Source organism: Dipodomys ordii, unplaced genomic scaffold (assembly GCF_000151885.1).
Source record: "Dipodomys ordii isolate 6190 unplaced genomic scaffold, Dord_2.0 Scaffold82, whole genome shotgun sequence".
Taxonomy (NCBI): Eukaryota; Metazoa; Chordata; class Mammalia; order Rodentia; family Heteromyidae; genus Dipodomys; species Dipodomys ordii.
This window is the reverse complement of record NW_012267298.1, coordinates 5928445-5942190: the sequence shown is the minus strand read 5'-3', so window position 1 is coordinate 5942190 and position 13746 is coordinate 5928445. Positions and strand designations below refer to the sequence as shown.

At 41.4% G+C, this 13746-nt stretch overlaps 1 protein-coding gene across 1 annotated transcript in view; it reads right to left on the bottom strand.

The window, feature by feature from the left end:
• Nucleotides 1–13746, bottom strand: part of Tg (thyroglobulin) — a 185934-nt gene that overhangs the window by 109108 nt on the left and 63080 nt on the right. Inside the window, exons 28-34 of the mRNA XM_013025192.1 lie at nt 13018–13083; nt 11750–11830; nt 10921–11058; nt 10033–10209; nt 6878–6989; nt 2133–2212; nt 1329–1472 (exon numbers count right to left, since the gene is read on the bottom strand). Of these exons, the coding sequence (XP_012880646.1) occupies nt 1329–1472; nt 2133–2212; nt 6878–6989; nt 10033–10209; nt 10921–11058; nt 11750–11830; nt 13018–13083 (798 nt within the window). The remainder of the gene's footprint in view (nt 1–1328; nt 1473–2132; nt 2213–6877; nt 6990–10032; nt 10210–10920; nt 11059–11749; nt 11831–13017; nt 13084–13746) is intronic.

The following is a 13746-nucleotide window of genomic DNA, read 5'->3' as shown; positions in this document are numbered from 1 at the left end:
CCTTTGATCACAAAAGTTTTTGCCAAAGAAGGGTACCTAACCTTGAAAGGGCATCTGGCAAAAGCCAAGCTGTGTTTGAAAGGATGTTTGGGGAAAACAGACATCTAAACAACAGTGACCCAGATGCAGTAAGCCAATCAGACCTGAGCTTGCCAGGCCCAATTGGTAATGTCAAAAAGTATAACACAAAGAAATCCAGAAAAAGCAGAATTGCTATAAGGCAAATGTACCCTAAGGCAATTTTTACTATCCTAAGCTCAGCCTGTGCCTCTGACTCCTCCTGAGATGAGGATTTCAACTCTCGGGGTCTGTCCCTTTGTGACATTGCTCCTGGACTACAGGCAGATGTCTAGTCTTACCTAGTTTGCATGTGGTCATACTTGGTTACCCAAGTCTACACACACCATAAACAAATGGAAGGCAAGAGGTAATGAGGCTTCAGAGACTCTCACTAATAAAGCACTTGAGAAGAGGTCTCAGGATTCCGACAAGTCTATATAGACAGCAAAGTTGAGGAGATACAACCGTTTCTTTGTGTGACTCTAATTGTACCTTATCATAGTACAAGGGGCATTCCTTTGTTTCCTCCCTCACTGATTCAGATGCAGCTCTGAGAAGGTGCCAGAATACATGTTTATGTACCTTAAGGACACCTGTCTACAAGAGACACCTGAACCAACACTGCCTTGGTGCGGAGATCCTAACTAGATGTATATCATCAGTCCACCTAGGGCAACTGTCTTCTTCCCTGAGATCACCACGTGCTACAATATTGTGATCAATGAAGGTGGTGAAATGACCCAGAGAACCTGGCTGAGTGGGCATACACTGACTTTTCTTCCCCAGCAACAAGAACTTAACCATTCTTCAGGGAACATGTCCTCCCCACACATCTAGATATGTTGGGACTGTAACTCAAGTTTCCCCTACCCTCTTCTCTATAGTAGTGGGTGGTCTCATAACCCACATTGGGCCACATCTTCTCCCTTGAATTTAAGGCTTGAGCACTACAATTAGCTCATATGGAGCATGCCAGTAATATTTGTCACATTGAAGAAAATGGCCATGTTTCATGCTAAGTAACCCCCTGGAGGATGTCCAGTTGTATCTTTAACCAGGAAAGTTGGTCATCTTTCCTTTGAGTTAATGAGCAGATAACCTATGCATTTCTTTTTTGCTTCTGTGAAATAAAAATCAGTGTCTCTGGCTAGCATCCAATGAATGCTGAAAAATCTACTTCCAAAGTCAAGGATGTTGTCCTAATGCAGGATTGAAACACAGACCACTAATTAAGAGGCCTGGGCAGCTGTTAGGAACAGGTTGCTTACCAGGCTTCTGGTACCATCCGAATGGATAGGTGCGGACCTCAATGTCCTGGGAACCACAGTCCAAAATTCGCCAGGCCGCTCCATTTTCTTCACTGCATGTCTGGATCCCCATGCTGTTCAGCGTTAGGCACGTCACCTCTCCTCCTATAGAAAGACACAGCCAAGAGCCAAGAAGGTGAGACTCGGAGGCAAAGGGAATTCTACAAACTGATTAGCAGACATCGGGGTTCACCACTGCCTTCCAGGTAAGATCTTAGCCCCTGAGGCAGACCTGGCTCCTGCATTTAAGGAACTAAATGGTCAGGGATGGAGGCAGCTGATACCAACTGAACACTTGAAACACATTGAAGCAGAGCCTTCTTGGGCTCTATTTGCCTCACTTTCCTTGGTCCCAGTGACAAAGGCAAGATGTGTGTTCCTACTCATGTTCAAGAAACTAATGTTCAGAGAGGTTGTAAGTAACCTCTTCAGAGTAAGTCACTGAGCCAAATGCTAAAAATTCATCATGTAGATGCATTCAAAGTGCATGCCTCTTGGCCAGAGTATGAAAGATGAGCAGCAGAGAGCTAAGGGAGGCACGGGAGGATTGAGGGCTATGGTGGATCATGGACCAGGAGTTATCCTCCAGCTCTCTGTGAGTGAGCTGTAGGCCTTGCTTAGCCCTCACCTCCTTCTTGTGAAGAAGCATTAACCCTCTCTTTCCTCCTTGAGGGGAGGCTGAGGATGAGACAGCTCACAGGTGGGAATGTGTTTTCTAGACTACAAGTGCTGAGTCTAGGGAAAGAGATATTCCACCATTATTACCTTTTGACTGGGAAACGTTGAGGAAGCCAAAGCCGACGCAGCATGGGTCTGCATCACACAGCCGTTCACATTCGAAGAACCTGGGATGAAAAGAGAAAGAGAGGGCATGAGGGCTTCTTGGGGGCCCAGGGTCTTCTGGGGGCCAGGCGGCTCTGAATTTTTCTCATTCTCAGTTTGGGAGAAGAGTTTTCTTTATAACAATCCAAACTACCTGGTACATCAGTAGCCTAGCGTTGAGATTTTTAAAAAAACGTTTTTTATTGTAAAAATACTGTACAGAGGGGTTACAGTTACATGAGCAAGGTAATGAGTACATTTCCTATCGAGCATTGTTGCCTCCTCCTTTGTTTTTTCCCTACCATCCTTTCTCTCCCCAACTCTTCCCCTACCCCCCACCAGGTTGTAAAGTTCTTTTTCAACATAGTGTCTTGTATATCTCATTGTTACAATGGGTCAACTGTTTTCACTGTTTTGGATGTCGGTGCCCTGTATCTTGTATCTTGTATATACATTTTTCTAATTTGGAGAGGGGAAGAGAAATGACAAAATGCTTTGAGGCTTTTTGAAAACAAAATTCTACTCTTTTCTCAGGAATGCTGTCTTGCCATCCTTCATTCATCTACTCATTCACTGATCAAGAATATAATCTACACATATTACCTGCCAAGCTCCAAATTGAGCTAATCTGGACCCTGAATGACTTCCTACAAGTCTTACAGACAAGGAAGAAACTTTGGTTTTCATCTCTGGAAAAAGAAGAAATGGCAGAGAGGCTCTTCTAGAAAGCGGGGGGGGGGGGGTTCCAAGGGCATACAGTCAGGGCAATTCAACCTGGGTCTGATTAAGGATCGCTGAGTTTTGCTTTCCTTGGACAGATCACACTCCAGGAAGACAGTCCATCCCCATCTGGTCCATCTCTCAGTGTGGATACTGGCATCACTCTCAGCTACTATTACCAATCACGGTAGGAAGACTTAATAGCTCCAAACCGAGCTGTCAGCACTTGGTTCTAACTCCTCTGACCCTGCCCATTTGTCCTGATCACTCATACCCAAATCCCAAGAGCTTCCTTGAGCTCTCTGTCTTTCAGTGTGAGGACCTCATCTTCTTCCTGCTATTCTTTTTCCCTCAGCACGTCACGTCCCAGAGACTGAAGTTGTCATGTGCTAGGAAATTCTATAGTGCTGGTTCCCTCTCTGCCCTGAGTCGAATAAGCCTTGCCTGACTCTCTCTTTCCAAGACCTCTGCCCATCAGTCCAAGTGCCACTTCCTTTCCTCCCTGGGAAGCCCATTGCTAGGCTCCAGATGGGACCATGGGCTTTTCCGGCTGACCACGCCTCCCTGAGTTGGGTTGTATAAGCCATGTCCCCTGCGTTGAGATGAGGCTGTTCCCTGTCTGCACTACTCCCTATATCAGTACGGTGGTGTCCAGCTGGATCTCAAAACAGGCAGCCTGCATCATCTTTTTGCCTCTATTTCCAAAAGTAAACTATAATGCCAGCAGCATGAGGCACTTTCAGAACTCAAATCACCTCCAGGATGAACAGTTTATGGATCAATGACCCGCAGCACACAGAGGCATCATTGAGGAGATTCTTTAAAATTCTTTAAAATACAAAATCTTCAGTCCCATCCCAGAACACTGATTCAGTAGGTGCAGGGTAGAACCATGAATGAAGTTAGTGAATAGCCCTACTGGGATTCTGATGGGTGATGTTCAAGGCTGTGCTTAGAGAAACCCACCTTCAGTTAAATCTTCACTAGCCATACAACAGACAAGGATCTCATATCTAAAATATACTTGGAACTCAAAAAATTAAATCCCCCAACAACAAATCCTCAAAGAAACAACTGCCCCATAAATAAGTGGGCTAAAGACTTAAACTCTGAAGAGGAAAGAAGGATGGCCAATAATAGACACATGAAGAAATGCTCAACTTCTCTAGCCATAAAAGAAATGCAAATCAAAACAACATTGAGATTCCACCTCACCCCAGTTAGAATGGCAAAAATCAAGAACTCTAGTAACAACAGATGCTGGAGGGGATGTGGCCAGAAGGGAACCCTACTGCATTATTGGTAGGAGTGTAAACTTATTCAACCACTTTGGAAAGCAGTATGGAGGTTTCTCAAAAGACTCCACATAGAGCTCCCCTATGACCCAGCAATCCCACTTTTGGGCATTTACCCAAACGATCACGAACAAGGCCATACTAAGGCTACCAGCACAACTATGTTTATTGCAGCATTATTTACCATAGCTAAGATATGGAATCAACCCCTCAATAGATGGCTGGATCAAGAAAATGTGGTATATACATATATATGTATATATATATGTGTGTGTGTGTATATATGTATATAAGTGTGTATATATATATATATATATATATATATATATATATAAAATGGAATTTGATGCCTCCATCAGAAAGAATGATATCACCCATTTGTTAGGAAATGGAAAGTCTTGGAAAAAATTATATTAAGTGAAGTAAGCCAGGCCCAAAGAAACATAGGTCCCATGGTTTCCCTTATTTGCAATAACAAGTACATGTGTAGGACAAGTAGAAAAGGTCAAAAGCTATACACATATGACTATATAAGATGATGTTAAGCAAAATGAACCCCAAGATAGGGCCACAAATATTGTTTTTCTTTCTTGCTATTGTTTCTAACATATTTATAATGTACCATGTAATTTTTTTTGTTTCTTTGTATTTTCCTCCCCCATGGTATAACCCCTGTTTTCACTCTATTTGATGTTGATGCCCTGCATCTTGTATATACACTTCTCTAATTCGGGGAGGGGAAGGGAAAAAACAAAATGCTTAAATAGGGATACAGGTTGACCCATTGTAACAATGATATGTACAAGACACTATGTTGAAAGTGAACTTTACAACTTTGGTGGGGGTGGGGGGTAGTGTGGAGGTGGGAGGGAAGGGATGGTAGAGGAAAAACAAAGGAGGCAACAATGCTCAATAGGAAATGTACTCAGTACCTTGCTCATGTAACTGTAATCACTCTATACAGTACAATAATATTAATTATTAATATTAAAAAGCAAATAAATAAGAACAAAGCAAATAAATCAGTGAACAAATTTTTTAAATAACCAATCAAATAAAAAACATCCTTAGAAGCTTAAGATTAGGTTGAACATGACTTGCTCTCCAGATTTTGCATACAGCATCATCAGGCTTTGAAGATCGAGTCTATTATCGTGATTGGTAGTTTTTACTAGCTGACAAAATACAACTCAGTATTTTTTGTTCATTTCAATAAATATTATTTTATATGGTCAAATGCACACAGGCATTGTACCGTTGTGTTCCTCTCCTAAGAGTATCCTCCTTTGGTCTTACTGTGTTTGAATGTCTAGCTTCTGCATATGAGAGAAAACTTGTACTGTTTGTCTCTCTGAGCTTGGCTTACTTCACTTAACATGATTTGTTCTAGGTCCATTCATTTCCCTGCAAATGACATTATATTATTTCTAATAGCTGTGTAAAATTATGTGGTGTATGGACACCACATTTTGGTGATCCACTCATCTACTGTAGGGCATCTTTGCTGTTTCCACAACTTGGCTATGGTGACTTTTGCAGCAATGAACATGGATGTGCAAATGTCTTTATGGTATTCTGGCTTGTGATGTTCTGGGTAGATGCTCAGGAGTGTTATGACTGAGTCATAGTGAAGATCTATGTTTAGCATTTTGAGGAACCTCCAAGCTGCTGTCCAGAATAGTTGTATTAGTTTACATTCCTATCAACAGTGCAGGAAGGTTCCTTTTCCCCCATATTCCTGCCAACATTTATTGATGTTGAAATTCATGATGTTGGCCAATCTAACTGCATTTCCTATATGGCTAGGGATGATGAGCATTTCCTCGTGTATTTTTTTTGCCATTCTTACCTCTCTCCTTAGCTCCTTTGCTCCTTTAGGGATTGGTTTATTAGCTTTGGGTGGGGTTGAATTCTTGACAGCTTAATGTTTCTATTCTTTTTTCAGCTAAATGGAGATTCAGAGCTAAATTTAATGGTTATTATCAGTAACTTGTCTTCATTGGGGTTTTTATTTATTTGGTAGTACTGGGGTTTAAACTTAGGGTTTGTGCTTGATCTCTATTGCTTGAGCCATGCCTCCAGCCTTATCCCCCACTTTTTAAGGGGGTACCAGGACTTGAACCTAGGTCCTTGTACTTGCTCACCTCACTTACACAGCTGGTGCTCTAGCATTTGAGGCAAACCCCTAGGGAGGCTTTTCTTGATTACTTTAGAAATGTAGTCTCTTGAATTTTTCTATCTAAGCTGGCTTTGAACCATGATCCTCTGATCTCATTCTACTGGGTATCTAGGATTATAGGTATAAGCCACCAGCACCTAGCCCTTAGCCAATGATTTTTAAGTATAATTACCTCCTTATTACTTTGTAGACTCATTTGCTTCAAGTTGTAGCTGGGCTTTTCCCATCACCTACTCTAGAACCACTTTTTCTGTGGTGGCCAATGAGTCTTAATAATAAATACTTCTAAGCCCCAGCTCTGACCATGATTTCCCCCAGCTAACCGTTCCTCCCTGAATCAGACTATACAAGCTCCCCTTCACCCCAACCTGAGTATCAGAGTCAGGCTGATTCCAGGTCTTTCATATCCATCTTGACCGTCAACACAGTCAAGGCCAGCAAAAATTTCAAGACAAAATATCCTGTATCAATTTTTTATGGCACAGGTCACTTACCCATTGGAAATGGGTTTCTCAAACATGGGTACTTTGTTTCTAACAGCAATATCCCTCAGCCTTTGGAATGGCAGACGAGTGTAAAAGCTCTTCACTCTCTCCTTCAGTATAACTACACAGAAGAAGAAAGAAATGATAGTGTTTATTTAGAGAGAAATTTATAATTCCTGTGAAAATAAGAAGACGTGTAGTACAAACCAAACCAACAGTTCCCATGACAGATGGCACATTAAATTCACATATTTACTCTCATCTCCCACCCCACATCTCACTAAAATAGCAATCAAGGGAATTTTGTAAAAGCAGGAACCCAGGAGGATAAAGAGAGTACATGGGAGAAGGAACTGAGTGACACAATTTCAGGAGCTGGAAAGCATACTAAAGAGAAAAACGTGGTTCCATAGATGTAAGCACAGACTCCACTTTTCAGTGGAAAGAACAAAAACTAAAGTTTATATGCCTCTGTCTGTACTCCCAGAGATCAAGTGTGGGTGGTACTGGGGAAGGAGGGGGAAGGTGACCTAAAACACAGGGATGGCCTGAGAATCTCTTTCAGCAGAATTAGGTCTCAGCTGTGCTTTCTATCACTGACAAATGTCTTCTTGACAGAGAAGATAGGAGAGGACAGAAGAAAGGGTCTCCTGAGTACTCCAGGGCAGTGGAAACAATTGCTCAGTTAGAGAAGGTCCTTCATGTCAAGCTCCCTGGTGATCCCGAGACCTTATCACCTTGCAGGTCCCACAAGCAGCCAGGTAAACGTGCCTCATTAGGAACTGTAAATTCCTCGGGAGCAAGGACCTAGAAATACACCACAAACAGAACACTCTAGAAGGTGGCCCAACCACCCCTCTAGAATGCATGCAGACAGCAAGCTCCCAGTAAACAGAGCTTCTCGGTTTTCCTGTGGTCTTCCCTTTCGTAGAAATCTGAAGGGCACTAGACCTCAAGTGTTTCATCAAGAAAGATGGAATAGAAGTGAAAGGAGCCAACATATGGGGGAAATGAGACTGAATCCCCAGATACGGTCTCCTTGGTCTCCTTGAAGAGAAACATGGATTCTGATGGTGTGCAGAGCTGATTTTAAGGCTCCCTGTGACAGTCACGTGGAGCCTCGTAGGCATGTGCCTCAGCTGGGGCTCTCTGGGGGGTTCAGTGTAGGGCGCCCTCCAGGGTCATCCCATGTGGTTCCAAGCAGCATCACATGTCTACAAAGAGCATGTCTTTGTAAAAACTCGAGTTCATGTGGTATTTGTGACACCATGGAGCTGTCAATGGATTAGAAATTAGAGAATGGACAGACAAGGAAACCCAGAAACATACATACCACATACTACAAGATATACAACACAAACACTACAAGAGATTTTTTACAGAGGAGCCAAAAACACATTGGAGAAAGGTATTATCTTCTACAAATGATGCTGAGAAAACTGTAGTACATTGTAGTACAATGTAGTACATTGAAACTGGGTCATTATCTCTCATCCAGTACTAATATCAACTTACAGTGTATTAAATATCTTAATATAAGACCTGAAATCTAGAAATTGTTAGAGGTACAAGTAAGGAAAACAGTAGAACTAATTGGCATATAAAAGAACTTCCTGAAAATAATTCCCAGGGCTCAAGAAATAGCAGAGAGGATTGACAAATGGGATTGTGTTGAACTGAAAAGCTTTTGTACAACAAAGGGAGTCGTTTCTAAGCTAAAAAGAGAGTCTACAGAATGGGAGAATATCTTCCCCAACCATACATTTGCTAAAGGACTAATAACCATAACATCATACAAGTAGCTAAAAATACTAACCCCTCCAAGATCAAAGAATCCAATTGATAAATGGGCAAATGAACCAAGCAGACAATTTTCAAAAGAAGTATAAACTGCCAAAAAATAAGTGAAGAAATCCTCAAAGTCTCTGGCTATAAAGGAAAGCACACTGAAATGGTATTGAGATGTCTTCCCACTCCAGGAAGAATGGCTAGCCTCGAGAATACAAACAGCAAATGATGGCAAGTATTTGGTGAGAAAAGAATATGAATATACTGTTTTGGGGCCTATAAACTATGCAAACACTATGGGAATCAATATGCCAGTTCTTCAAAGCATAAAAACCCTAAATATAGAAAATGTAAGTTAGATTTATCATAGGCACTTATACAGTCATGTTTGTTCCAGCACTATTCATAATGGCCAAGTTATAGAAACAGCCCAGTCCTACATATGTTGAGTGGACCAAGAAAATGTGGTGGATTTACAAAATGTAATATTATTTGGACATAAAGAGTAATGAAATGGTATCATTTGCAAGGAAATTGATACAACTGGACACTGTCATATTTAGTGAAAGCATGGTTTCATGCTGTGAGTGACAAATGACAGGTGTTTTCCTCGTATGGAGATGTTAACCTAAAATATAAATATATATGGAAGCATAAGCATACACCACACATATGTGGCTATGTATATATAATATATATATATCATTCACATTTGTAATATAAATGTATATGTATATATAGATACACACATGTATAATTAATCTGACCAAAGAATGCATGTGTGAGACATCAGAAAGAAACCTCTTGAACAAGTAACATGCATTTTAACAAAAGTGAATATTAGTAAGTAAAATTAGCAATTGACATGTCTTGTTTGGAGTATAGCCATTATGAGGGGAGCTGACAAAAGGGGAGGTGCATATAGATGAAATACTTTACATACTTGTGTGAAAATGGAACAAGGTAACTTGATGAGGCTCGTTTCAGGAGGAGAGAGAGGAAGTAGAATCATAGAGAAGTGATTATGATCAAGAAGCATAGTGTATATACATAAATGAGCACGTTAAAATGAAATCCCCAGGCCAGACACTGGTGGCTCATGCCTGTAATCATAGCTATGCAGGAGGCTGAGATCTGAAGATCATGATTCAAAGCCAGCCCAGGCAGGAAAGTCTGTGAGATTCTTGTCTCAAATCAATCACTAGAAAACCAGAACTAGAATTGTGACTCAAAGTGGTAAATCATTAGTTTTGACCAAAAAAGCTCAGGGACAGCATGTATGCCCTGAGTTCAAGCCCCATAAGTCACAAAAATAAATAAAAATAAAGCAATACAATGATTGATGTCAATAGACAAAGAAGCCTTGTACAGATCACCTTTCTTCCGGAAGAGGGCATTAGGCTGCTGGGGCAGGATCAGGCTGCAGCCCTTGGTGCTGGACTCCATGATATCATCACACATCTGGATCTCTGGGTAGAGGGAGCAGGTGAAGTACAAGGGACCACTCTCTGTTATCTCTGCCAACTGACAGAAAGTGGACTCCTGGATACACCCTAGAGGCAAGAGAAAAGTTGGGTCTTTAATTCTTGACAGTTATCCATTGAGTATTGGGGTGTGAAATGAGTGAAATGTCTGGTAGGGACCTTTCTTAGGGTAGAGTCCCAGGATAATAGTAATTTTCCAGTCTGGAAGGCCCAAAATACTGGGCCTTGGGAGGAAGGGGCTCTATGGTCCTGAAAAAGACAGAGCCAATGTAGGATGAGACAAAAACCTCAAACTCAGTAATACAGGAGGCAAGGGATAATATTCCACTGACTCTGTCCAGGGCTGCAGGGAGAGTCTGAACACCATAGTCCCTGAACTGTAAAGACGGATCCCCTATCTACCATCCATACCAGTCTTTGTCAATGTAATGGTGAGTACTTGGGGGCAAGGAACACCACTGATTCTGATTCAAAACCATATAGAAGGCCTAGAAAAGAAATTCAACAATAGCAGGAAGGAAGGAAGGATGGATGGAAGGAAGGAAGGAAGGAACGAACGAACAAAGGAATGAACGAAGGAACAAACAAAAGATAGGCTTTAGGAGAAAAGTAGAGAATAAAATGACACTAAAAACTCCTAGAAGTCTGTCTTCGAATAGTATAGCAAACCTTAAATTATGCCACTGAGTTTTGTGTTACTTGTATCTTAGTAGCTGTCAAACAAAGCTCTATGATGATCCAATGTCTGAGAAAAAAAGGATGAAATCTAACAACACTTACGAGAAAGGCACCACAGGCTTGCCTGCTGGGCTGAAAATGAATGTTTGAAAAGCCAGTGCTGTTGGCTGCGTAGTGATATGTTTGTCCTGATGATGATCTGGGTGAGGTCCACGGATGAGAAAAGATCTGTCACCAAACCTGAAAAAAAGAGTCAACTTCTTTCATCTCCATCTCTGTTGGGAATATGAAACAGTGATTCAGAGACAGAAACATTCCAGGTGAAGGGAGACCAGAGCCAGTTTGGAACCAATAAATCTGTGAGCCAAACCAGGAGGGGTTCTTAAAAAGGTTCCAAAGTGCCTAAAAAGTATAGATTTGCAAATCTAAAATTTTGGTTTGAAAGAAACTTTAGAAACTCATTGATGGCCTTTTTATCCCCAGGCAGGGTATTCTCCATGAGATTTCTGGTCTTTGTGGTCCCATCTACCCGTCTATAACGACCATAGAAACCTTTTATCATCAAGGAGCTGTGGAGTCAGGTCCACCCCACTGTAACTTTGGACCACAGATGTTCCTTTGTCTGTTGAAGCCACCTAGAAGTCCAACTGCTAAGCCATTGGCCACTTTCATCTTTGAAGACAGATATCTGCTCTACCCAGTGCCAGACCTGAACATCATGGCTTAACTATTCTCCTGGTCTCTCTTACATTTTCACACGCTATGGTCTCCAGCCTAAGACTCTTCTTGGGTTCCTCACTACCTCAAAACTGAAGTATGAAGTCTAAGTTCTTCTCTCTACCAGGTCTACATGCACATTGCCCTCACCCAACTACCTCAGGTGACCCTCCAGCAGCACACTGTTTACACCTCCCTGGAAGTCTGTTGATACCTGCTTCTGTTGGAGATTCCTCTCTTGGTACCGTGCCTCTTCTACATCCCAAAGACTCAGGCCTAGACCCCATGTCCGAATCTAAGGAGGATAAAAGACAAATACTGGTGATACAGAAAAGGAGGGGTATTCTTTTGATGAAAGATGGTACAAGCAATTTGGGAAATCCTCATGGTCCACAGAACAAGATGTAGGACCAGCAGGGGCCCAGCATGTACCCCATGATCTGGTTCCAAACATCAACCAACTACTCTGTGATAGCGCTATCTATGTTCATCTATAATGCTATGGTTATTAACAAATAACCCTCTGCAGTAAATGAAATGCTTATAAACATTGGTTATGACCTGTGACATGAGGAATGAGGCTTGCATGCTACTTTGGAGGAATCAGAGACTCAGAGAAATGAAGAAAGTTATCCTAAGACCCTCAAATAGTGGGCAAAATGCTGGAATTTGAAAAATATTAGCAAAATTCTATAGCATCCCTCAATGAGGGTCTTGTCCACTGGGCCTGAGCCTCAGGTCACCCTAACAGATGTCTTCTGTAGATGGTGGCTGCCTCCCAGCTCCCACTCTGTAACTAATGAACTCCATCTCCCAGGCTTCCATCCTTTCTTTTTTCTGCTTTATAAATTTATTAATATTTTCAAAAGCCCATTTAAAAATCATATTACATAAAAATAACTCACAAAGTGAAATACTTTTAGGTTGAAAACAACTTACATGATCCATTCAAAAATGTATAATATCTCAGGCATAATTTAGCTAACTGCTATTCATTTTAATTTTTATTTATTACAGTGTAGGCATTATTGAAAATTCACTGCTTTGCTAATATCCATCACAATGTCTCTGGGTATAAGTTTTAGATTAATTTGTTTTCTCTTACATTTAATTCAGTAGTTAGACTAGTAGCAAGTTTTTAATAAGTATAAATGTACTAGCAACCTAGTACCTTTCAAATCTTAGTATCAGTCCAGAATTATTCCTGAGTTAGTACTTTAAGGCTAATTTCTTCATGATTTAAATGACAGTTTGGTAGCAATTAATGTCATTTGATTTCCCCATTCTTGTTAAAGTCCATCCTGTCTAATATCCTCCTGTTAGACTGTGTAATGGAGCTGATGGAGAATGCAGTTCTGAGAGAACTTCCTTAGAAATCAGGTCTGTGCACTGCCTCTGTGATGTCTGAATGCTCTGTGAATGACAGCTGAGTCCACTCTCAGAGCTAGCATCCCTCCAACTCCACCTCTTTCCATGGCTCACCTTTCCAGAGATAAATTTGTTGGAAACTGGCAGCAGCATCTTGAATTTCTTCTAGGTCAGTCAGATCTAAAAAGGAAGAGTGTGACTGTGTATACCTGGCTCTCATAGAGCACCCACCATTACCAAATCACCCACTTTCCCCTTTCCCCCTGAAGCCTCCTTAGCCTGAGAAATGCTTCCCACATGAAGTCCCCCCAAACCCTCATAGAGCTTTATTCTAACCCTTGTGGTACAAAGTAAGAGCTGGTTAGATGCCAGGTGGATCAGTTCAAAGCACCAAATGGAGGGACTGTGTGGCAAGAGGTTGAGAACCTGTGACATGATATAGGAGAGCCCTTGAGGAGCTATGGACTTCTTCAAGAAAACTAAGTCAATACTAGCTCTTAAGAAAGGGTATCTATCAGCCATTCTTACTTTGGCAAAAACTTAAGCCACTCTTCCTTTTTTTTTCTCCTGCATTGGTCTATACTTAAATATTGACTTCTTATTATGGAAAACAAGATCACTCCAACCAAGAAAAACAGAGATAGCTTTCTGACTTGTATAAAGCAGCATGCAGTTGTGAAATCGCAAGACATTCTTCCTAACCCTGCTCTCAGCCCAGAATACAAGCATGTCTACACATAGCCCTACAACCTCCAGAGCATTCACATGTCAGTTAGTCATCCCTCTGTCTTGGACAGCCGGGCAAGGGCACATTTCTCATTCCTCAAGCACACACACAGCACA